The 23,526-nt window shown below is 41.5% G+C and overlaps 1 protein-coding gene across 3 annotated transcripts; it reads left to right on the plus strand.

Annotated features, from left to right (window-relative positions):
• The first annotated feature begins 533 nt into the window (after positions 1-533).
• Positions 534-18,719, plus strand: LOC148640811 (uncharacterized). Of its 3 annotated transcripts, none has more exons than XM_088619031.1 (8): positions 534-1,264; positions 12,405-12,488; positions 14,241-14,324; positions 15,107-15,208; positions 15,810-16,106; positions 16,633-16,784; positions 17,326-17,432; positions 17,683-18,719. In XM_088619031.1, the coding sequence occupies exons 1-8, from the start codon at positions 1,201-1,203 to the stop codon at positions 17,846-17,848; spliced, it is 1,056 nt and encodes a 351-aa protein (XP_088475157.1). In that variant the 5' UTR covers positions 534-1,200; the 3' UTR covers positions 17,849-18,719. The 3 variants fall into 3 exon arrangements, with proteins under 3 accessions (XP_088475157.1, XP_088475158.1, XP_088475156.1); XM_088619032.1 differs by lacking the exon at positions 534-1,264 and adding an exon at positions 2,301-2,731; XM_088619030.1 differs by lacking the exon at positions 534-1,264 and adding an exon at positions 9,920-10,099.
• Positions 18,720-23,526: the final 4,807 nt, after the last annotated feature.

Raw genomic sequence — 23,526 nt, forward strand, 5'->3', positions numbered from 1 at the left:
TCCACGTGTGTGTATATACAGTGTGTCCAATAAGAGTCTGGAGTTCAGGAGTGTGTATACAGTATATAAAGAGTGTCCAATAAGTGTCTGTACTCCACATGTGTGTATACAGTGTGTCCAATAAGAGTCTAGTTTCCAGGTATGTACAGTATAATATAAGTGATTGGCACACTATACTGTAAAAACAAAGGTGCTATCCTTCAGATGAGACATAAAATCAAGGTCCTGACCCTCTGTGGTCATTAAAAATCACAGGGTGTTTCTTGAGAAGAGTAGGGGTGTTAACCCTGGTGTCCTGGACCTTTACTCATCACGGCCTCCTAATAATCTCCATCTCTGAACTGGCCTCATCACTAGGTGGGGCTACACACCGGTGGTGTGGAGTGTTCAGGAAAGTGCTATTATTATTACTATTATTCTAACTCAGTATAATGAGATCTGCATTCTGCATTAGAGTAAAGTAGAGTAGTGTAAAATAGTGGAGCAAGTGAGACTGATTGCTGGTAAAAGACACCATTCGCTATGGGCGGACATGTGGAAAAAGAACTGCCCTTTTATACGTAGCGTATTCACTGCCTGTCTGTGCTGGGGGCCCAGAAGGTGGCCATGTTCTGAAACGGAGAAAACTGCCAGTATATCTGGGTCACGTAATCACAGCCCTTCAAGGATCTGACAGAGCGCACCCAAGGCACAAACCAGTGGAAACCACATGGATGTGCATCTAAACCCCTAAAATGGGCATCCTTCTTTACAGAAAGGGTTGTAGGAGTATGGAACGAGCTGCCCAGACGCGGTGTTTGAAGTTGATACACTGGCTCCTTTCAAGAAATGTCTGGAGGAGATTCTGAGATCAGTTTAGTAATTACCAAACAGTCTAAACAGAGCGAATAGTCCCCACTCATTTGTAACATGTCTAGTTCTCTTATGTGACTGTGTGTCATTAGGCAGTTCTGTATTCTATACTAATCTAAAACTGAAATTTCAAAAAGGAGAAGTATTTCAGACAGATCTGGAGAAGAAGGACGACATCTATAGTATTATTGAACGGACACAAACTGTTGTTCCATCATTCTGTCCTCTTTCTTTTCCTGTCTCTCTGCAGGACCATCAGTTGGTGGTTTGTCTACTTGTTTCTGTGTTCAGTTAGAAAGTCAGTCCGTGGGTCAGTCGTTTCATTCTTTGTCCAGTCAGTCGACTTCAATGTCTGGAGACGTGCTGTATTCCAATGTGACATTCTGTGCAAATGGCAGTGCTACGACAGCAGGTGGGTCTCAATTTAATCGTACTATCTTTTCCTTTGATATATCTGAAATAAGGGTTGCTCTGTGTGTGCCATGTTGACACTGTGGTGTTTGTATTAACGTCTACTCTCAGTGCAGTGTTAATGTACTGGAGTGTCCAGTCAGTGTGTGTGTATGAACCCCTCTCTCTCAGTGCAGTGTTCATGTACTGGAGTGTCCAGTCAGTGTGTGTGTATGAACCCCTCTCTCTCAGTGCAGTGTTAATGTACTGGAGTGTCTAGTCAGTGTGTCTGTATGAACCCCTCTCTCTCAGTGCAGTGTTAATGTACTGGAGTCTCCAGTCAGTGTGTCTGTATGAACCCCTCTCTCTCAGTGCAGTGTTCATGTACTGGAGTGTCCAGTCAGTGTGTCTGTATGAACCCCTCTCTCTCTGTGCAGTGTTGATGTACTGGAGTGTCCAGTCAGTGTGTCTGTATTAACCCCTCTCTCTCAGTGCAGTGTTAATGTACTGGAGTGTCAGTGCAGTGTTCTAGCATAGCTCTGTTGGCTCCCCATCCACCAGGGAGTAGATTTTGAAGCATAGCTCCTTGCTTTTATACTCTAAAAAGGACAAGGGTCCAGCTTGCCTCACAGAGCTTATTCTTTTTCCAACTTCACCCCGTCAAGATCAGGTCAATTTAATCTGCTGCAGGTCCCGTTGACCAAACTGCAAACTACGCGTGACCTGTCTTCTCTGTGTCTTCTCCTTGCCTGTGGCACGGCCTCTCAGATCATCTCAGACAATTAGCTTCAGCTGGGACCAGTACTATGAACTTTTGATTACCTATCTTTTTCTGTCTTCATAATTTTTAAGTTCCTTGATTTCTCTTTTAGTTTTTTTTAATGTGACGCACATTGAAATTCACTGTAATGAAATCTTCAATATAAATAAAGTATAGTATTTTTATCATTATTATTATTATGTACTACCGTATGTTTGTGGCAGGGTGTAGTGACATGGGGACACCACTAGTGGCTGCTGCAGGGGTGAACACAGTGACATTACATTGTAAGCAGTCCTGTTGTATTTTCGAGTTTACTGATTGGATAATGACTTAATTGACTGGAATGTGGGATGTTCACATGGATTTGGGAGTATATAAGGAGTGCTAACAGCACTCTAGCTTTCTTTTTTAGAAAGAGTGCTTAGATCTGCCATGAAGTAGGGTTACTGATAGTTAAAATGTGAACCATAGTGTGCTTAGTACTCTGAGGGAGCTAGGCAAATTGTATGTTTTTTTTAGTGTATTGCAAACGGAGAAAACCTTTTCTCCTGTGGGATTTTTTTGATGATCCTCTCAACCGTGCAATTGGCAGTAGGGATTTTGTGTAGTGCACTCATCTCCCCTTGGTGATGAGGTAACCTGTACTGGAGTGAACAGGACATGAGCTCCTTTACTCCAGACAGTGCCCCCTGCTGCCTAATCAGAAGGATGCTGCCCCTCTTAGCAGTGAGTTTGAGCCTCTTCCTCTCCAAATTGGGGTATGATACGGTTCTAGTAACACAGCATCAAGTTTTGATATTTATTCTGTACTTTCCATTTGTAGTTTTGATAGAGCCTCTTAAAAGCTTTTTATAGTGGTGTTCTCCCCAGTTTTGTTTTAATCTAAATAAGGGCTTTCTAATCCTTGATGCACCCCCACTTCTCTGGTTTAATTCTTGCTTTCTGATTAACTGAGCGAGCAAGCTGTTTGACTAAGAAGTGCTGGTTACAAGGAAGATCATGAAGGAAGCTAGAAACTGGTGAGTTCTCTGCTGTTTAAGGGTGTAATGGACTTGCCCAGCTAGGATGATACCAAGCAGGTGTTTGGAATGTGGAAATTGAGTCTGGGACTCCCTGATTTAACATGAATGCAGGATGTCAGAAATCTGTGCGTTACAGGTAGCTTTATTGCTAAGGTTTATTGTTATTGGTTTATAGAGCAGCTGCTTTACACTGAAGGAAAAGTAAGGTTAGGTAAAGAGAATTCTGTGAAGGATACAATGGTGAAGTGCATCTTTGTGCAATTTTGGCTTTTTTCAATGTTTTGTCTGCTTGCCATGGTGAACATATTCAAAATGTGATGTCCTTATTGTTTGAGTGGCTGGGTAGCTTGTTCCTGACCCCCACAACCTTTTGTAGAAAGTACTTTCTGCCTTGAATGAAGTCTGGGGAAGGTTTCCTCTTTTTGTGGAAGCTTATCTGAGGAACTGCAGTACATTGGTCTGATGGTGTCAATATCTCTGAGGGTTTCCTGTTTTTGAATCGTTCTCTTGAATCTTTGTAGGCTGACTGAGGTACATTAACCAGCTCATTTCCACAAACAGGCATTCTTTAAATACAACTTCCTCAGTCTAACATGATACTTAATAAAAAAAACCTTCCTGAATCTAAAACTGTTGAATATCAAATACTGCAGATGCTTGACAAGTTAAGGCCCATATTTCATATTCATGGCAATGAACCCCAGAATTCCGTATGGACATACAAATCTATGTAATTCAAGTTGGATTGGTCTGATTACTTGGGTAGGTTGCTGCTCTTCTCTGTGAAGGGTTAATCCTACATGGAGTTTCTCCAATTAATTGGTGTTGCACCTATGCTCAGGCTGCTGGAAGAAACTTTGCTATTGGCCATTTCATTAAGTACAATTGGCAGAAAGCCATCAGGACCTAGAGGTCTCAGGGTTGCAAGCATCTTCATCACCTCTTCTCCATTGAATTTAAGGAAACTTCTTATTTGATATTGCTCTTTCAACTTTCTCAGGCCTTTCAAATATTGTTCCTTATACTGTCCTTCTGCTGATGTAACTGCTTTTTGTTGGCATGAACTCTAATATCGGGCTGAAAATATTTGTGCTTCCATTTAGATTTCCCTTTTTAAAGGGGAACTGCAGTCCCAACTTCTCAGATTGGTTATGGGATCTTGGTAACAAAATGAATTAAGTTGTGCCATAAAGTGGCCCTTCCTTTTCACTAGTCACTGCAGTGTTTGAAAGAATAAGAACAGGTTGTGCAGCAGGCATTTCACAGCAGAAATGTTCCAATGCGATCTGTGGGCAGAGTAGTATTTGTCGTCTTGAGGTTGAGGGCAATGCTTATATTGAATTTAAACAGATTTATTCACAAGCCTGCGTGTTTACTATGGAGTAGGGCCACCTGTTGCCTCATTCTTGATTGCTCAGTTAAGTACTGTAAATTGCGGACCTTGAAATGATGTCTTTTGTGATGCAAATGGGACGTTTTTCGAGTTACTGTGTACATTTTACTTTCCTTGTGGTTTGAAATGCTCATGGTGTTTCTTTCTAACCCTGAAATATAAAAGTTTTGTAGTTCCTCTTTAAGCAGATCTGGTTTAGGTCACTTTTTACAAAGTGCCTTCTTGTGTTACATCAGTGGTTCCCAAACTTGGTCCTGGTGACCATACTGTTGGTTTTAGTTCCAGTCGAGCCCTTGGTTTCCCAATGAAACCCTTCTTTGACTGAATAAAATTATTAATTACGGTTTTCTTCCTACCGTCTGTTAAACAATACCGAAGCATTCGGTCCAAGTCCAACAGATTACAGAACAGCTTCTACCTCCAGGCAGTAAGACTGCTAAATAGCCAACCTGCAGCTCCTTCAGCAAATCACCCGCAATGACATACAGTTTCGATTGTATTCAGCATACTGCACTACTTGTGTATATATTGCATACACCATGGACGCATAGCAGCTCTATTCATATTGAGTTTTATTCAATTTCTATAACATTATCCGTTATGTAACCCTGTTTTCATAACTTTAATTTTGTGGTTTTGTTTATTTTTGTGATTCTTGTGAGCTTGCAGAAAAGTAATTTCATTGCCAGCAACTACTGCTGCATGCTGTATTGTTGTGCATTTGAGAAATAAACTTAGATTTGATTAATTTGAATGAATGGTTCCCGTCTCTTAAACACTGTGGATCTTTAATCCACATCTTGGATCTGGCCAAGAGATCCAAGATCAGGTTCATCTGGCCAGCAGCCATATCGCCTTCCAACTCACAACTGGCAACCCACTGAAGCTCAGCAGTTGTGAGTCTGGTCAGTACCTGGATGGGAGACCTCCTCCAAACTAAGGTTGCTGCTGGAAGAGGTGTTAGTGGGGCCAGCAGGGGTGTCACCCTGCAGTCTGTGTGGGTCCTAATGCCCCAGTATAGTGACTGGGACACTAAACTGTAAACTGATGCTGCACATTGGTGGTGGTGGAGGGGAGTCCCCATTATCTGTAAAGCGCTTTGAGTGGAGTGTCCAGAAAAGCGCTGTATAAGTGTAAGCAATAATTAACTGTCACTCATTTGTGGAATCCTTTCATATACTGTCCTGTTCTGTATCTTGCGATGTTTGTTCCCGGAGAGCTCATGATTTTGTGAAAGAAGACCTGTACCTTTGTATGCTTGTATACTGATGGGGGAGTTGTCAATTTGTTTTAAGCCCCCTGACCAGCAATACTTGTGCAGGGAGGCATTGCAACTTGCCAATCACACAAAAGCTTGTTAGGTGCACTTTTACCCAACGAGGTCCAGATGGAACAATGCCTGATCAGGTCACTTTTAAAAGGCCTTAATTCAAAGCTAAGGTCACTGCAAAAAAAAAAAGGCAACACTTAATCGGTTTTCTGTGCATCCCATAATTCCTTGAATGTCACCAGAAGCGACGGAGAGGGCCATCGGCATGCTGCAGGCATGTCATGTGCCAGCGTTGCCAGACACTATGGAGTGAGCCGCTCCACTGTGTCCCGACTGCAGAGAAGGTTTCAGCAGACTGGTAGGACAGATGATTGTCCAAGATCCAGTCGCCCTCGAGTGACCACACCAGAGCAGGACCGACACATCAGACTGGTCCATCTGAGAGATCGTTTCAGATCTGCCGCCCGTACTGCTGCTGAAACTGCCAGCAGACACAATGCCCGCATCAGTGACGGGACACTGAGGCTCCATGCTGCTGGCCTTAGAGTAAGGCGACCTGTCAGAGGCCCTCTGCTCACACCTCCTAGACATCACACCTGACTGGCTGGGGCCAGACAGAGGCTGCGATGGACCCGTCAGCAGTGGCATCAGGTCCTCTTCACGGATGAGTCCCTCTTCAGCCTGTTCCATGCCAGAGGGCCATGAAGTGTGGAGGCAGAGGTGTTGTTTCTTTCTTCCTCCATAATGTTAATTGTTCCTTAATCATTCTTGCCTGTTTATAACTATCCTGCTAGACTGTAGCTGTGCTCTTTAGCATTTAAAGAGATTAAAATGTTTGGAATGTGTACTGCTACTGTGACTGTTTGCTTTTTCAGAACTGCTGTTGCCTAAATATGACCCGTTGCGTTCTTGAAGAGTATATGGGTAAATAGGGAGTTAAACTTCCATAGTCTTTTACACACCAGCTACTTCACATGTAGCTTTTGTTTTTAAAATGGCCTCCTTTCACCTTTTCATTCTTGTATGAGAAATACAATGTGTTTATTTTTACCTTTTAAAATGGTGGAAGATTTCACAAATGAGGGGGGTCTTGTTTCCCCACACAGACTACATTGGCGCAGAGACATTTTAAAAATATCTGCGGGCAAACCCGCTTATGAGTGAGGGTTTCCTGTGGTTTAAAAGACGGGTACTTGGTGCAGAAAATAAGTGACTTCCACATTTTGAAAGAAATTGTACTTCATGTGGCATTAGATAAGTTAGATCTTGCCTCACCAGCTTGTTCAAAGTCCTCTACTAGTAATCGTGTAGCGTATGATTTGGTATAGTTAAACTTTCAGAATGCTTTGGATGAAAATCCTCAAACGTACGCAGGCAAAAGACTTTGAAGGTAGTGCATCTCCTTAGATTTAGAATAAACGTACAGGGATACAGATGAGGAATAAACCCTCAAGCTGTGGTGATCTAACTTGTGGATCTCCACAAGGGACCCTGCTCTTCCCTAGTCATGTAGAATTTTATAAGTAGGAAATAAACAGATTAAAATCCCTGCATTTTATACAAATTAAGACTGGGCAAACAGCTGGTAAATGTTTAATAACTCTCCTGTAAATGAGTGGAGTTCATCATGCTGGCAGCAAAAACAAATGCCAAACTGGGAAACATTGAACTTGAAGAGGCTACTTACGAGAGACTAAGGCGTTTGCTGCCAACCTCTTCTGAATGTCAAGATTTGTAAGGACTAGAATTTAAATCCGGTGATGGTAAAGCTGTGTAATCCTCCTGTAATGCTTCGTTTGGGATAGTGTCGAGTATTGTTCACCTTCCTTCAGAAAATGTTGCTGCTGTGGAAGAAGTCCAATGAAGGGTGAATGTAAGTGTTCCATGACTTGGAGGAATATCCTATGCTGACATGTTAAAACCTGATTTTGACAACATATGTAAAAACTGTTTTAACAACCGTGGAAGAGCTTTTCATACTGAGAACAAGAGGCTGTGAGTGTATGGAACAAGCTACTCAGCCATGTTGTAGCCGATACCCTGTTTTCTAACAAAATTATTTTTGCCTCCCAAGCCAGCTAGGTGGGAAGAATGGGCCTCTCGGCCTGTACTTAAGAACATGGTTTCTCTTGTTATTAGTTATTCCTTACACTTGTATAGCGCTTTCCTGGACACTCCTTTACGGATAATGGCGAACCCCTTCATCAACACCCCCGTGTAGCCCCACCTGGACGAAGTGACAGCAGACACAGTCCACCAGTGTACTCTCCCCACCACACCTGCAGTGGGGGAGGAGAGCAGAGTGATGAAGCCAGTTCAGAGAGGGGCCATGCTTGGTAAAGGCCAGGGGGAAATCCCCAGTCATTTCAGTTTTTGTTTAGTCATGAATGTAACGTATCTTGCTTCATCTTTGACTTCCTTGTCTAGCCTGTGGTATGCAAAACACTACTTTACCCTTTAGGTTGTGATGTTCCTTTCTTGATTTGTGTCTGTACTGTAGTGTACACTTACTGGGTCATCACTCATACACATTTTCTATAAAATATTATTCTCCCTTACTTTCCTAAATTAACCTTTTGGGATGTTTTTCAGCTATTGCTTTACTCCGTTCTGGGATTTTGGTCTGTGCTTCAAGCAGAATTGTAAAAGTGCCCTCCATTTGTCACTGAATCCACCTCTGCACATCTCTCCTCTTTTGCAAACCTTAACTTTCCTTTCCTCCAAAATCAAATTTACATCCAATAAGCTATTGCTTTGGATGCCCCATGTGGTGCTGGAAACCAGCTTGAATGGGGTAGCTCTGAAATTCAGCTTTGAGTGGGGAAAAGCACATTTGCCAAGCTACCTAAATAAGGGGTAATACTGATGCAGAGCTCAGCACAAAAACTGAGCAGATAGGTCCTTAGGAGTAGGATTAGGGACGCTCAAGTGATTCACTGATATACAGTACTGCATATTCTTTCCAGTTTGTGCTCTATCAAAAAGCCGTTAGACATGGTTACAATTTCTTATTTCAGTTTCTAATATCCCTTGCGGTACTTCCCAGTTGCTGTGGGGGAAGTTGGACACTCACATGATGACTAAGTCTTCCTTTAAACTGTCTTGGTTTCCTTATACAAGACTGATCCAGACATACTGAGTAAGTTTCTTGATGTCGCCACTGAAGCTTTCACTGGCTGTGTTTGGGTACTTTACATTTTACAGGGTCACGATCAAAACTTTCCAAAATTAACATGGAAAAGGAGGAAAGGCAACTGCTGCTTAAAAAGCCTCGGCTTGAAAAACTGTATAATTTAACATTTCTCAAACTGACAAGGAGTGAGTTCCAGAGCTGTAGACGAAGACAATGGAATGTACCTAAGGCCTCAGCAGAGTGTAGGACCTTTCTTGGTACATAGGCTGTAAAGAGATGCTCATGATTTGGGGTGTAGGGCTTTAAAAGTTTAAACTTTTGAAATGAATGTGCTGGGTAATTGGAATGCATGGAAGTTGTCTGAATTGGGGGTGATGTGGTCATGAATTGAATGTTAGATGAATTGAGTTTTTGGACCATTTGAAATTTTAAGTAGTAGTAGTAGTAGTAGTGGCTTCTACCCTCAAATGTTTTTTTATAAACTGTATTTCTAAAACAAGCTAATTGAAGTAAATCAATATTAGTGCGATTCCCCCCCCCCCCCCCCCCCCCCCCCCAACCCCCGATTCCATTTGGATGCCTTAGCCCAGCAGGTCCGTTTCCCAGGGATTTTCATGTGGTCTATTATAGGTATATATATTGTAGGGAGTTCATTGCACCTGTGCCCAAGTCTCAGTGCATGGTTTGCTTAGCTGGCATTTTACTTCTTTCTGTTCTCTTCAGTAATCTACTTTGTCCACCTACAGTGCAAATTTCTTTGGCCTCACTGAGACAACACTAAAGACGGTACATCTATAGAGTACGTAATACTTTCAGTGGATTTTACATTCACATACATTTAATGTATTCTAACTAGTTCACAAACACAAGACTCAAGTGTGAAGCATACAATTTTAGGGAGGTGCCCACATATACCATGTAGATTGTGCGGTCGATACAATGCTCTGAAGTGGCAATATTGGCAGCCTATATAGTATATCAGCCCCACTGAAAAGGAGGAGCAAATTAGATACAAGTAGAAAGGAAAAGGGTATTACTGTATGTAAACCACACAAATAAATAGACATTCCAACTTTCTTTCTTCCTGTTCCTATTTCTGTGTGAACCTCTCTGTCAGTCTCTTCTGACAACTCAGAAGGAGAGTTGAGCATCTGGCTGTATTGCTCCATCTGCTCTCTTCTGTTGTCGGTGTGTGTGTCTCGATTGGTCTTAATGTCGGAAGAGGTTATGTATTCCTCTGTGACTTTTTCTAAGAACTGCAGTCGTGGAACACCGGGTGAGTCTCAATGCAGTGTCGCTGTAGTGTTCAGTCATTGTTTAAATCCCTCTGTATTACCTTCTGTGTGTGTGGAATGGTCTGCATCATCCTTTTTCAGTCTGCAGGCAGTGTTCATTTGCTGAAGCATCTGTATGAATTTCTCTTTCCTTCAGTCCTTGTGTTCTGCTGGCTCTGCCCATTTCCTCTCTTCTCCTACAGACAAGCCTAGGCTGACAAGTAACTAATTGTTCCTCTGTGTGGTAAATGTAAGCTTCTAGCACTTTTTTGCATTAGCCAGCTAAGTTTTAAAAGTCTCAGTAGTGTAGCTATTGTGCGCAGAAATGTTCAAGTTTGCCTATTGTACAATGTTTCCTAACGTGTGATTTCTCAAAGACGTGTGCACACTGCTATGGTGACAGCTATCCAGGAAAGAGAAGACAGACATCCTGTCTGTTACTTCCCTTTTTTAAAAGGAAATTACTGTATAAAAAGCATAACACTCAATTTATTGCAATAATAAGCAATTGAAAACGGCCATACAACACCATCCGTGGGCCCTGGAGTTTTTACAGAAAGTGAAGAAAGGCACAATACCACTGTTAGTAATCCTCTTCTCTAGCTCTTAAGTGTGTGAATATGCATTTAGTATACCGTTCAGCTATACTGTTTCATGAATATGAATTCTACGTCAGCTACTCATAAGTAAATGCGTTACTCGCAAGAATTTAAATTGACCCTTGTTGAGGTACAACTGAGTTCTCGGTCGGCAATGTAGAAAATTGGGTTACTTATCTAGATATGGATTTGTATTTCCCGGGGCATGGACACGAGACCAGCTGGCAGGCTCTGTTGCAGCTCGGTGCCAACCCAGTCCTGGTGTAGTTCCGAGTCGCAGAAAGAAGGAAGTAGAAAAAGTCTGTCAACTTATTCAGGTTGTCGACAAGAGTCCAAACGTATACTTCGATGATGAAGTGAAGCATCTGCTTTGGCCGTTAGAGTTTCACGAGGCCTGCTGCAGGCTAGACCTCAGAATCAAAATTTGGACGTAAGGGTGTTCCCCGGGCTGATGCTTTCCTGAAACAAGCTTCCAGTCCCTGTACAGACAACACTGGCCGTCACGTGATTGTCTCTGAGGGTATGTGGAGGTGGCCAGAAGTTCTGAGCTCTGCAGTGTCTTTTTATCCAGAGCAAAGACAGGTGATTGGTTGAGAGCATTTGAGCGTTTGAGACCTACGTGGGGTTACCACGCCCTGTAGGTTCCTGATTGGTTGGTAAACTGTAGGAAAGAGTAACATTGACCTGTTGACCCTGGGACCATAAACTAGGTGTTTGTAAGGATCCGAGTGGGCCTTACAAACATCCTGGTGCCAGGAATAACCCATCCATTATGATAGCCAGGCAGGGCTGGGCGCATCCCCATTTGGGAGCTGCTACTCATCGGAATGAAAGCACTTTAAAACAGAAAGCTAGAGTACATGAATAGCTTCTCTGTGGCTGCTCCACAGAGATGAGTAAGAGAGATGGGGCCTCATTAAGGAAAGCACAGCAACGCTTAATTCTGTCTTATTAATAAGCATTGCCGCTTCACAGGTAATCAATGACATTAGTATAGAGATGGTCATAACATGGCTGACATTCTGTTGTCTGGGTGACTGGAGGCTTCTTTAAGTATTGATGTGTAAGCACCTCAAAGGGATGTTAGATTACAATAATCTTAAGGTGATCAATTAAGGTGACCTTCAGCATCTGCTAGGGTCGAAAATCTGCAACCCACATTGTGATGTTACAGTCCAAAGACATCCTGGTAGGTTAGTTGGCCTCTGGGAAATTTGGCCCTGGTATAAGTGTATGTGTGCCTGTCAGCCATTTGATGGACAGATATCCCATCCAGGGTGTACCCTGTTTTGAACCTACTGCTGGCTGGTGTATGTTCTGGATCTAACACTACCCTGGATAGGAAGAAGCACATAGAAAACGGCTGGATCTCAAAATGGTACACCACATACCAAGAACTCAGGACCAGAAGAAAAGTTATAATAGTGAAGGGATAGCTCTTATCAATAATCAATGCAGCTCACAAAAAAACACGAAAGCTTCTAGCATCAAGTCATTGGTACAGTACATTGCTGTACCCTGATAAGAGCTGTTTCTGTGCTCTGCTGTTGGGATGTGGACAGAAATGGCTCAAAGCCTTCTAACACTCTTGGGAAAGTCCTAGCTTGGTTGACCTTGAAGCCAACTTTGAAGACATTCCAATCAACTCAGTCTTAAGAACTCAGTCCACTACGGAGATATTTTAAATATCTCGTTCTCTCTCCATCAGTGAAACAGGATGAGGTGACCTATGCAGAGGTGAAGACTGCAAGAGCTCCATCAGCCCAGACAGCACCTCCTCCTGGAGCACCAGGTCAGTCTTTTTTTTACTTACAATGTAATACGAAAGGTTTCCTTGCCAGATAAGCAGAGCTGGGAGGTGGGTGTAACTCCCTTCCACTACAGTTTTGAAATTTTTATTAATTCAACCCAGTTTGAATTCTGCAGTTTTGTTACCTTTTTAAGTAACTAGCTCACTTTTTAGTAGCATAGTTTTAGACAGCTGTTTTAAAGCTACAAATTTGCATAGTATTTTTAAACACTTTGTGGTTACTGTGTGGTTTCTAAAAGAAGTGTAGATCTTTCCATGGTGGTGGCCCACCAAGGGGAAAAGGTGCTCGACTTAAAAGCAAAGGGAACCTTCTGTGTCGTAAATGGCAGTCTTATCTCATATCAAAAAGCCCAATCTTGTAAAATGTCTGAGACACCTTGCAGGTCCATGTGTGTTTTATTGTCATACTCTGTCAACAACTATTAACTCTGTCAGACCTTCTTACTCGTCATCTTTCAGCCCAATGCTCAGAATGGGGAGGATGTTGGATCTTCTACAGCAGGATAGTTTTACACTCGCTTTCCAGTCAGAGAGGAAGAGGGGATTTTTTTTTAGAAAGTGGGAGTGAGTGGGCAGTGATGTCGGTTCTACTTGTCTTGAGGCTCATGCGTGTCCCTCTGCACCGTAAGAGTCAAACAGCAACTAGCATTTTACATTTTTAAGACCAGGTGCAACACAAATCAGAGATTAACAGGTTTTTAAGAGTCATGCTTACAGCTTTGGGGATTTGAAACTTCTTGCATTAAGCAGGGGAATCAAATGCCCGGGTGCTTCATTAGAGAAGCCTGTTGCTAAAGTCTGGTTAAGTCAGTAAGTCAGCCACAGAGGTATATCCATTTCAAGTAAATTTAGGTTGCAAGTAATAGATGGAGCTGTCATTTAAGACTGTAGTAAATTTTATAACTGCAAAGGGACAAGAAATAGGTTTATTCCATGCTGAAAAGAGAAGAAAGAAAATGCATCGTTTCAGCTGTGGAGCCTTCTTCAGGTGTGAGGACGTGGGGACTTCCTCACATCCTCACACCCGAAGAAGGCTCCACGGCCGAAACGTTGTGTTTTCTTTCTTCTCTTTTCAGCATGGAATAAACCTATTACTTGTTCCTTTGCAGCCTACACATGCTGACGCAGCTACCCACCTGAATTTTATAACTGTCTAACTTATTAACTGTATAGATAACCTATGAAATATGATTTAGACTGTCATACCATGGGCAGGTGTTCTGAGCCTGTTGGATGCTCCTTAAAGTATTGCTGGGGAATACTGCAAAGGAATGTTGGATTACTTTATTCTTTCAATGCAAAAACGGGACCGTTCAATATCTGCTAGGGTCAGAAATGGTAATAGGCCATTAAATTAAAGGCCATTGAGGCCAACGCCACACATGAGCCTCAAAGGCTAGAGAATGCTAGAGATGCAAAGGTTCCTCAAGTTTTTATAAATTTGAACTGTGTACTAATGAGGACATCTAGAATCAGCTGTGGGGTCATTCAGTACCCTGACAAATCGGTTTCCGTATTTAGCCGTTGAGTAGATCTGGACATAAATGGCTCGAAAACATGTAACTCAAATGAATCTTCAAGACATGTCTACTGTAACACCTGGCTAAGCGAAGCATGAATCTGTTACTGATGATTTTCTGATCAACCCAGTCTAAAGAGCTCTCATTGTAGTCTTAAACCATCACCGCGATAATATGAGTCTCTGTGTTAAATTCCTGGTTCTCTCTCGGTCAGGGAAACAGGATGAGGTGACCTATGAGAATGTGGGGACAGCTGGATCTGCCCCAGCACAGACAGCACTATCTCCTGAACAACCAGGTCAGTTATTTTTGTCTTATGAAATAGAAAAGGTTTCTTTGTCAGATAAGCAGAGCTGTGAGGTGGGTGTGACTTCCTTACAGTACAGTTTAATATTGTATTAATGCACCAGGTCAGTTATAAGTCTTTTTTTTTCAACAATGAATTTTGAAACTGTCCTCAGATACAGAGAGCTGAGTTGTTTTTTTTTTTTTGTAATAGCAAAATATTGGTATTTTTAAATTTTGTGCTGAATGACAGACCCTTCATCACTCAGCACAAATCCAGCAGCCTATTAAAGTAATTTTCCCCCTATTAAGTAAAAGGTGCCACATTGTTGGAACTATGCTGTGAGCATTTAGCAGTTAGACCTATACTGTAATTCAGTGGAATGTTTTTTACTTCAGTGTTTTGCATTCTCAATGATGTGGAGAGTCACAAATATTTTGTCTTTCTAGGTCCACATTCCAAAAAGGAATTTTGGATTCTGTGAAGTGTAATTCTGATATGCAATGGGCTTTTGGGAGAAATGAGTTTTTGAAGAGTAGTGACCTAGTTGCCAGTTTGGTTATCGTATGTCATCTTGTTTTCTGAAACAGTTTTTTGCATGACTTTATAGCTACCCCAGCAGAACTATCCAGGCTTGAGCCAGTCACATGCCAAGGGCATTGCATCTTGGGTAACTGTCAACATCAAATCTAGTACTCTATCACTTCTACAAGGAAAACCCATTGATTCCAGCACTGAGCCTTGTGGAACTCCACAAATAACCAAAAGCATTTCTCTTGTTTTTGTGTCCACAGTGAAAGCTCCATCCATCCCTCTTCCTTACAGACTGGCTGCAGTTTGTCTGGGGCTCCTGTGTGCTGTCTTACTGATTGCTATCATAGTTCTGATATTCTTCTGTGAGTACTGTATAGCTGTTTTTAGATGAAGTTTGAGTTTTGATATTGTAGATTTATGCATGTGGTGTAGTTGTCTTGTATAGGTAAGAGACATGGATAGGTTGCAAACTTTGAAGTATATCCTATACACTTTTGGGTCACAGCCTGAACTAAATTCTGTGTGAGTCATGAGTCCACTTGAGTTATGATTTCTTTATTGCAATAAAGAAAGGGGAACGGACATAATTATCAGGTCAGTCATTCAGTTTCCAAAGGACAGTCCATGCTTTTATTCTTGAAGATGCAAAATGTTCATTCAAAAACAATTTTTAGGATTGAACAGTAACCATTTGTTACCATATAAGGTGTAAACAAGGTAAGTTAAGCAGTTAGGTCAGCCATGGACAATTAACCACGGCCCTAATTAGCTAGCACCCCTGTTCTTTCATGTTGCTAAATCATGGATCAGGATACATGAGTTACACTTCCACTTAAGACCTTGGAGAAACTTACAGTAGGCCAGCTGGAAATGCACAAAACAGTTCTTGCGGGTTTAATTGTTAACTTCTAATGGACATAGGCTCTTTCAGTGTGTTTTGATAAAATGCATTTCTCTCCACAGATAATGGCAATTCTCAGAATATCTCCAAGTTGGTGAAGGAAATGGATCACCTGAGAGTGAACTACAGCAACCTAACTGCAGCCCATAACAGATTAGAGGTGGACTTTAGAAACCTCACTGCAACCCATAACAAGTTACAGGAGGACTTCAGGAACCTGACTGTAAGCTACAGCAACCCGACTGGAATCAACGACAAGCTGCAGAACAAAACGGAAATCCTCCAGTCTCTGATTAGTAAGCTGAAAAAGCATTTTCCTGTGGATCAGTACTGCCCTGTCACAGACCAAAACACACTGGGTGAGCTGTCTTTATCCCATTCATTGTGTCCTTAGGGTTTCCATGTACTGTACTGAGAGTATCGGGAACACATTGATCACTTCACAAATCACTGCAGTTGCACTGCAGTAGTGTCCTGTTTTACCCACATTGGCTGTACCTTGTCAGACTTCTGCGATATATATAATATACTTTGAATGCATTATTTGTTTGAAAGAAGTGCACTCTTATGTTTGTATTAGTGTGCTCTATTTCAGTGTAATTTCTTAATATTGTTGTCTAAATGTCAGCTAGTGTCTTCATTATGAGAGTCTTTGCTCCCCCTTTTGAAACCACAGGAACCCAAACTACAGCTTCAGTTCTGATATGAGCAGGTATAAATCCAAATATATAGCTCACAATATTTTAGATGTACTCATCACGGGGGATCAGAACTAGATCTGGGACTCTATCTGAACATCTACAGTGAAGAGATGTGCTGGGTGGATGCACTGTGCTGGAGAGAGAGATGAACTGATATGAGCTGTTGTCTGTTCTTACTCTACAGAAAAAGACTGTACACCTTGTCCTTGGGGCTGGGAGCTCTTCAGCACAAAGTGTTACTACTTCTCTACTGATGCACTGAGCTGGAATTACAGTCGCACTGCCTGCAGGAAGCTGGGAGCTGATCTGGTGGTTATAAACAATAGAACTGAACAGGTAGGAGGCTTTGTTACTGCCCTGAAAAAATGCTGCCCTATGAGGCACAGACAAGATGCAGATACAAAACTAATGAAGGAATGGAACCGTGCACCAGGAGCCATGATTCTGAAACCAATTGGAGACCCTGAATCTTTTTCTTAATGATTTTTTTTCTCAGTTGCTACTCTAATTATATTTTTTTGGGGGAAAATCCACACAGCTCGCCTTGCATTCATACTGTACATCTGTGTTCTGAAATCTGAGGCAATCCTTTACAACATGGCAGTTGTTCACTATTGTGAATATCTCTAGCTGAGTGTACGACAAACTGCAGTTTGTCCTGTCGCTCAGGATCTTTTCTTTTTTTGTGTGTGTGAAGAGGGAGGGGCACAGACCATGCAGCTTGTGGAATACATATTCAGCACTGGAAGCACTAGAGAGCAGAGTAAATCTGCTCTTCCTCCTTGGAAGGTTACAGCCCAGAGGAGCTCTTTCAGCCGGTCATATTCATGTGGTACAAGGAATCTTATAACTCCTGCTTCATCACTCTTTTGTTCAGGAGTTCATCCAGAAGCAGATTAAAGGAGGGGAATACTGGATGGGACTGAGTGATGCAGCTGCAGAGGGGACCTGGATCTGGGTGGACGGCACTCAACCCATTGAATGGTAAGAGCAGTGGTAGGTACTGGTGTTGAACTACATCTACTGGACAGACTGCAGACACACTGACCTCTAGACATTACTGGCCAGGTGTAGATCCTGCTGGTTCTGACAGGTGAAGGACAGCAATGGCGCCAGCAATGTCCACTGTCAGCTGTACTGAAGGAAATGTAGTAGGTTTTCCAGTACCAGTGTCTGAGAAACTGATGAGCTGTGTGAGTGTTTATGTATGGTAAACCTATTACTACTGTTTCAGGTACTGGATGAAAAATCAGCCTGACAATTACGAAAATGAGGACTGTCTGGCTACTGCTACTCCTACTGCTGATCAGATTACTTCTTTGAACAACTGGAATGATAACAAATGTGAATCACCACTGCTCAGGATCTGTGAAGGCAGCTCCCTGCCCCTGTCTCCTTAGACTCTCCACTGTGTTCAGCCACTGCAGGATCCTAAGGTGTCGACTACAGCTGAGTGACCTGTCTGTGTCACTGACACACCTAACCTGACACTCACTCTCATGGAGGCAAAAAAAGGTTTAAATCATGAATCTCTTCTTCCAATGACATTCTGCGTTTTACACATGAGGGATCAACTTCCTGGAGAAATATGATCACCACTATTATTAAATACTTTTTTAACATTTTGTATATATATATTCATATTTTTCCCTTGCTATACTGTATATAATTTATTTGACAAAATTCTTCAATAGTAGAAGAAACGCAAATATCTGGGCTGGGCTGGATGAATCCGCAAGGAGCCAGAGGTGTATCATCATTAATGTTAGTATGTTTGATGCTTATGTACTATTTTCTAATTTATAATAATGTTTCCTATCTTTAATGCTAGTATGTTAGACAATTATGTCTGCTATTAAACCTTCCTATATCTGCAATATAGAATGCTGTTAACTGATGCCTGTAGGCCTAATCGATAATTGATCGAAGGGGTTGTAACATATTGTAATTCAGTAGAAGAGTTATTTTTATTTAAAGGGTTTCTGTACTTTACCTTTATTTATCGTTTCCTTTTTTTCTTTTATACATTACAGTCAGTCTGAATTAAGGACGTTTATTTTAAATCTCTACTTATCTTGAATCATTTTTAATGAAGTCTGCACTGTCATTTGCAATGAATTTGTTATACCGTCTGGACAAAGGGGGTGGTGTGTGTGGGGGTTGTTATTACATAGAGCAGGACATCTAATGTTTTAATATAAACTTGTAAATTGAGCACAATTTCCCCAATGAGACTTTATTCCCATTAAAGAAATTGAACAGACTGCAAAAGGTTTGAAATATGCATGCTTCCATCGTTCAATATAATTTAAACAACATTGTGCCAGGCCGGTGGAAGTGACCTATCTGTTTCAGCTGTCACGAGAGAGAGATTGGGCCTGCATCTCCTATGGAAACTGTACTCTAACATGTTTTTAATTTGTTAATTAGGTAAGTGGAGAAGAGTGAGATTCACATTCTCACCTGTGCTTCATTTTGCCTAGGTCTGGTATATGAAGGGATTCCTGAGGAAGGTTGGTGTTGGGTTGTTTGTGATAGTTTTTTTTTATACTGTGGACCTTTACTAAAATGGTTTTTCATTGCAGTTTGCCCGTGAGCTACTGGGGAGAGGTAGGCCTGCCCCACACATCTAAAATTAAATGTTTTGGGAAAACCATTTGAGTTTAATTAAAAATGTGTGTGTATGTATATGTACAATACATTTTGCCAGTTTGTTCTTGTCTAATCGTTTCTATGCTAATTTATGCTACATTTAATATTGGTAAACATAGTTCATCCTCCATTCCTGTTTATGTTTGGCTAACTCAAGGAGCCTATTTATATGTGCCCAGCAAGGAGAGCAAATGGATCTGTTTCCTTTGGGATCAGCTGTGCTTGTTTCACATCAAACATAGGTAGTGATGTCGGATGTCTGTCATGTTAGCTTTGCCGTTTCTACTACACAGAAAACAAGAAATCAAAACCAAAATTGTCTGGGACTGTGTGATTGTCAAAAACAATCTGCAATAGGTCTCTGATTATATTGTTGTAATACTAAAAAATACTGCAATTTATATACAACAGCTGTAGTTTTACTTTAGTAAATGCCAATATTGGTGGTGGTGGTGGAGGGGAGTCCCCATTACCTGTATAAGTGTAAGCAATTATTATTATTAATATGTAGGGCCATATATTGAATATACTGTATTGTGTATTAAAATTGTAATTGTAATTTACAATTGTAATTTAGATTTGTTTTCTGTATTTTGAAAAAAGTTTGCAGTAAAAAATCTAATTGGTTAAAGTGCCCCAACAGTCCAGAATTAGCTCTTAGTGATGACAGGTGTCTCCTGCTGTTTAGGTTTTTAGTTGTTGGATAATTGCTTAAGGTATTTTACTTTCTCAGAGTGAAATAATGTTGGCAGTACAAATTAAGTTTTGCTGGTTGTATTGTCTTCCTCTGTTGAAAGCCTATTGTTGCTATCTATTGCCACAAGAGGGCAGATAAGGCTCATGGAAAGAACCATAATCATAATTTTCATGCTGTTGAATCATGAAGCTCAAATGTTGGTCACAGAGATCTCAATCCCAATGTTGCATATTATCTGTCTATATATTAACCACAGTATTTATTTTTAGCCTTTTTTATTGTTTCCTTAGATTGCAAAGAAGCACTTTATTCTCATGCTAAAGAATGAGAAGACCTGTAAGGCAGTGATGAATGAAACATACATTTGTGAGCAACTAGACTGCAGTTTTCTTCATTTATATATTCAGTTTTGGGTCTTCTGTTCTTTACTGATAAATCTTCTAAAGCTGTCATTAACTAGGAGGCAGATATATTGCATATACAGTGAATATATATAATCTTTATTATACTAATAGATTAATTACATTTAGTGCAGTTTTTATTGATAATCCCTGAAAATTAATCATGCTAAAACAGTCTAATTTGAAAGATTGTTCCATTTGCTGGAACAAAGTTCAGAAATTAAGGAAAAATAGCAAGACCCTCAGGACCAGGGTATGGAGGCACTGGACTGGATTAATCTGAGCATTCTGTCTAGTCAAAGAGCCATTAATCATGTTTACAGTTTCTAGTTCTATCCCTCATGGTGAATTTCCAATGTTTGTGAGGAAAAACTTAATTTTTCCATGATGACCACTGCCTTGCATGCAGATATTCTCAGACATCACTCCTGCTTACAGACATTCCTATCTGCTGCTGGCATAACTTCCTTCTCAAAGGCCTAACAAAATTTAAAAAAAAATGATCAAAAGTGCAAAACAATCCCAAAGCTTAAATTACTGAAAGGCTTTTGTCTTGAATCAAGACAAAGGCGAAAATGTGGTTTGGCCTTTTGAGCGAAGATGATATTTGAAAGCAGCATATTAACATCCAGATGCAACCACCCAGAATGCGTGAGGTGTCAGTCAGTAGGCAGCAGTAAGTCTTGCTAAGAACACCACATATAGCAGTAGGTGATGCAGTTCTGTCTGTCGTACTGCATCAGCTACTGCCGTATGTGATATTCTTATTTTTTGGGACAATCTGATGCAGAACAGCACTGCTCTGTAAATTGGCCAGGTGGTGTGGTGAATCCTTACAGTCCTACAGCTGTGTGTGATGGTCAGATAAATCAGTACAGTATAGCCATAAGCCATAAGCCATAAGTGCTTTCCCATGCTAATCTTATCATATGCATACAATACTCGCAACAATGTAATTAAACCCCATTATTATACAATACTGCAAATGAGATAATGCAGGTCGCAATACTGCAAACATTAATAGGAATATTTTGTTAATTACATTCAATCTGCAGAATTATCAGTAATTGTGTGTAACAAGTGCCACAGAGGTGTGTGACTGATTCCTGTCGCGTAGCTCAGCATTTTCATTATGCAGGAGCAGTTTGTCAATGCATGAAGGAGAAAGTGGGGGAAAAAAAATGATTTCCCCCCCCCAATCATTTCGCAGCTGGTGGGTGCACATGTACAATAGGATGCGCAGTGGAGGGGGCGGGGAGGAGGGAAAGACTGAGATGCATTGAAAGCCCTGATAGTTAACAGCAAGAGCGCCAGACGAGAAAGGAGAGGTTTAAACCGAGTAGAAGCTTGCTGAACCCGCCTGTATCTGGGGTGTAATACGGGGCTGAACTACACATAACGACACAGGGTCCTGGAGATGAGTGCGTGCCTAGAGCAGGCTGTTTCAGTCCTGTAGTCCCAACCAGAGGAACATACTATACAAAGAGGGGGGGAACTGGCGAAGAAGGGAAAAGATCATCCTTTGTTAAAATGATAATCATTTGTTTCCTGCTTGACTGTTAACTTTTTGTGAAATTCTGTGAATTCTCCATTATGGTAGTGAGTGGACTTAAATATTTGTGTACGTTTGTTTTTTGTTTTGATGTCTTTTATGGGTGTTCAAGTCTGTGCCTTATATAAGTGGAGCTGAACTGCAGTACAGCGAAGGCATAGAGGCGTAGCAGTGGAGCTGGTGAGACAAGAGTAGTGAGGTTGTTACAGAGTAACAGTTTTTTGTCGTTTTGTGTAGTAGTATTTTCTCCCCTAGTTCGAGAGTGGACTTTGTCATGGTTCTTGTTTTCTGATTACTTTTTTATATTCCCCCCCACCCCTCTGCTTGAGTGTTTGAATATTTGTGTGGTTGATTACAGCCTCCCCTCCAGGGCCCAACATACCGTGTTGTTGTTGTTGTTGTTGTTGTTTGTTACGTCATTGTTTTCTTTTCACGGTTTTGGAAAAGGGCATGTCCTGGCCAGCACTTCCCCTGCAAGAAGACGTTGGGTGGCAGGGTGCAACCCAAACCACTGGGGAAACTACTGAAACCAGACCTAGCAAGTGGCAGATTAACCGGGTCAATTTAAGGACTTCCTGGTGGCTCAGCAAAACGGAAAGAAGGACTAGGTGAAGAACTAAAATCTCTCAGAACAACTATTCAAGAAGCATCTACTTTTGCTCTTCAGGGCAATTCATTTAATATGCACTGTAGATGATCTACCGTTTAAGGGACATTTAAGGAAAAGCCAAGGAAAACCTAGAAAAAGGATAGAGAAATCAAATATGTTATGATTGGTGTGCCTGGAAGCCGGAACTGTCCCCAGGCCTGAAAGTACAACTTCTGCTGCCTATCTCAACAAGCAAGCTTCTGACAATGTGGCATGGGTTATACTAAATATCGAGGACAGGGACAGTCACGTATGCGATTCTTTGGTCGAACGAAAAGAAGGCAGGTGTATCAGATGAACATGCTGAAGGAATGGAGGGAGAGGCCTGAGATTGTAATGAAGGTGGTAGCAGCTGGGGAGTAACAAGATGTGTCCAAGATGGGGACTACAGCTGCTGTATAAATGTCCAGAACTTGAGGTGTCGGCCACGGTGCACCTAGATGAAGGATTACATGTCTATTAAAGAAAGACCAACGGGTACAAGAAAAGATAGGGATTCTGTTTAGACTTTCGAAGGCCTAACAATGGGTCACTACGATGTTCACCAGATGCCAAGGATAGATGAACAACTGAAGGGCCTGGGTAAGGCCAGCTCCTTCCCCACACTTAACCTTGACCTCTGCAAAGGGTACTAGCAAGTGCCATTGTCAGCCAACAGTAGTCCTCTCGGCCCACATTAATTTACAGTCTTGCCATTTGGACCGCATGGAGCCCCAGCCCTACAAGGGAGTCATCCATTTTCAGCATCCTACCTGGATATCTTAATCTACAGCGTCACCTCGGAAGAGACCTTACAGCCCCCGAGTGTAGAACTAGGTAAGATTATAGCTGTAAGTCCCGCCCTCAATGTGGGGAAGTGTGCAGAGTGGGCCAACCACTCTAACCTCCAACAGCTGAACTCAAACACATAGAAGATAACAGAAAATTAGAGAGAATTGTACAAAACCTCTAAAAACCCACGAGGTATGAGATAAAACAGAGATTCTGTTTCCCTGATGTGCTAATCTAGTGATGCAGGACACAAGAAGTGTCGAAACTGTCCGTAGTAGGGAACTAACTCACAGTTTCTTAAAAATGCCCAGATGCTTAATTCTGTTATTACTGTATATTTTTAGACTTACGATCCT

The sequence above is a fragment of the Lepisosteus platostomus genome, chromosome 25 (assembly GCF_059453375.1).
Source record: "Lepisosteus platostomus isolate fLepPlt1 chromosome 25, fLepPlt1.hap1, whole genome shotgun sequence".
Taxonomy (NCBI): domain Eukaryota; kingdom Metazoa; phylum Chordata; class Actinopteri; order Semionotiformes; family Lepisosteidae; genus Lepisosteus; species Lepisosteus platostomus.

Excerpts from the sequence above, each read along its gene's own strand:
- LOC148640811 (XM_088619031.1), top strand. The coding sequence starts at position 1,201 with ATGTCTGGAGACGTGCTGTATTCCAATGTGACATTCTGTGCAAATGGC. Across the intron at positions 14,325-15,106 it reads ACTATCTCCTGAACAACCAG|TGAAAGCTCCATCCATCCCT; the intron begins GTCAGTTATTTT and ends TTGTGTCCACAG. Across the intron at positions 16,107-16,632 it reads CACAGACCAAAACACACTGG|AAAAAGACTGTACACCTTGT; the intron begins GTGAGCTGTCTT and ends CTTACTCTACAG.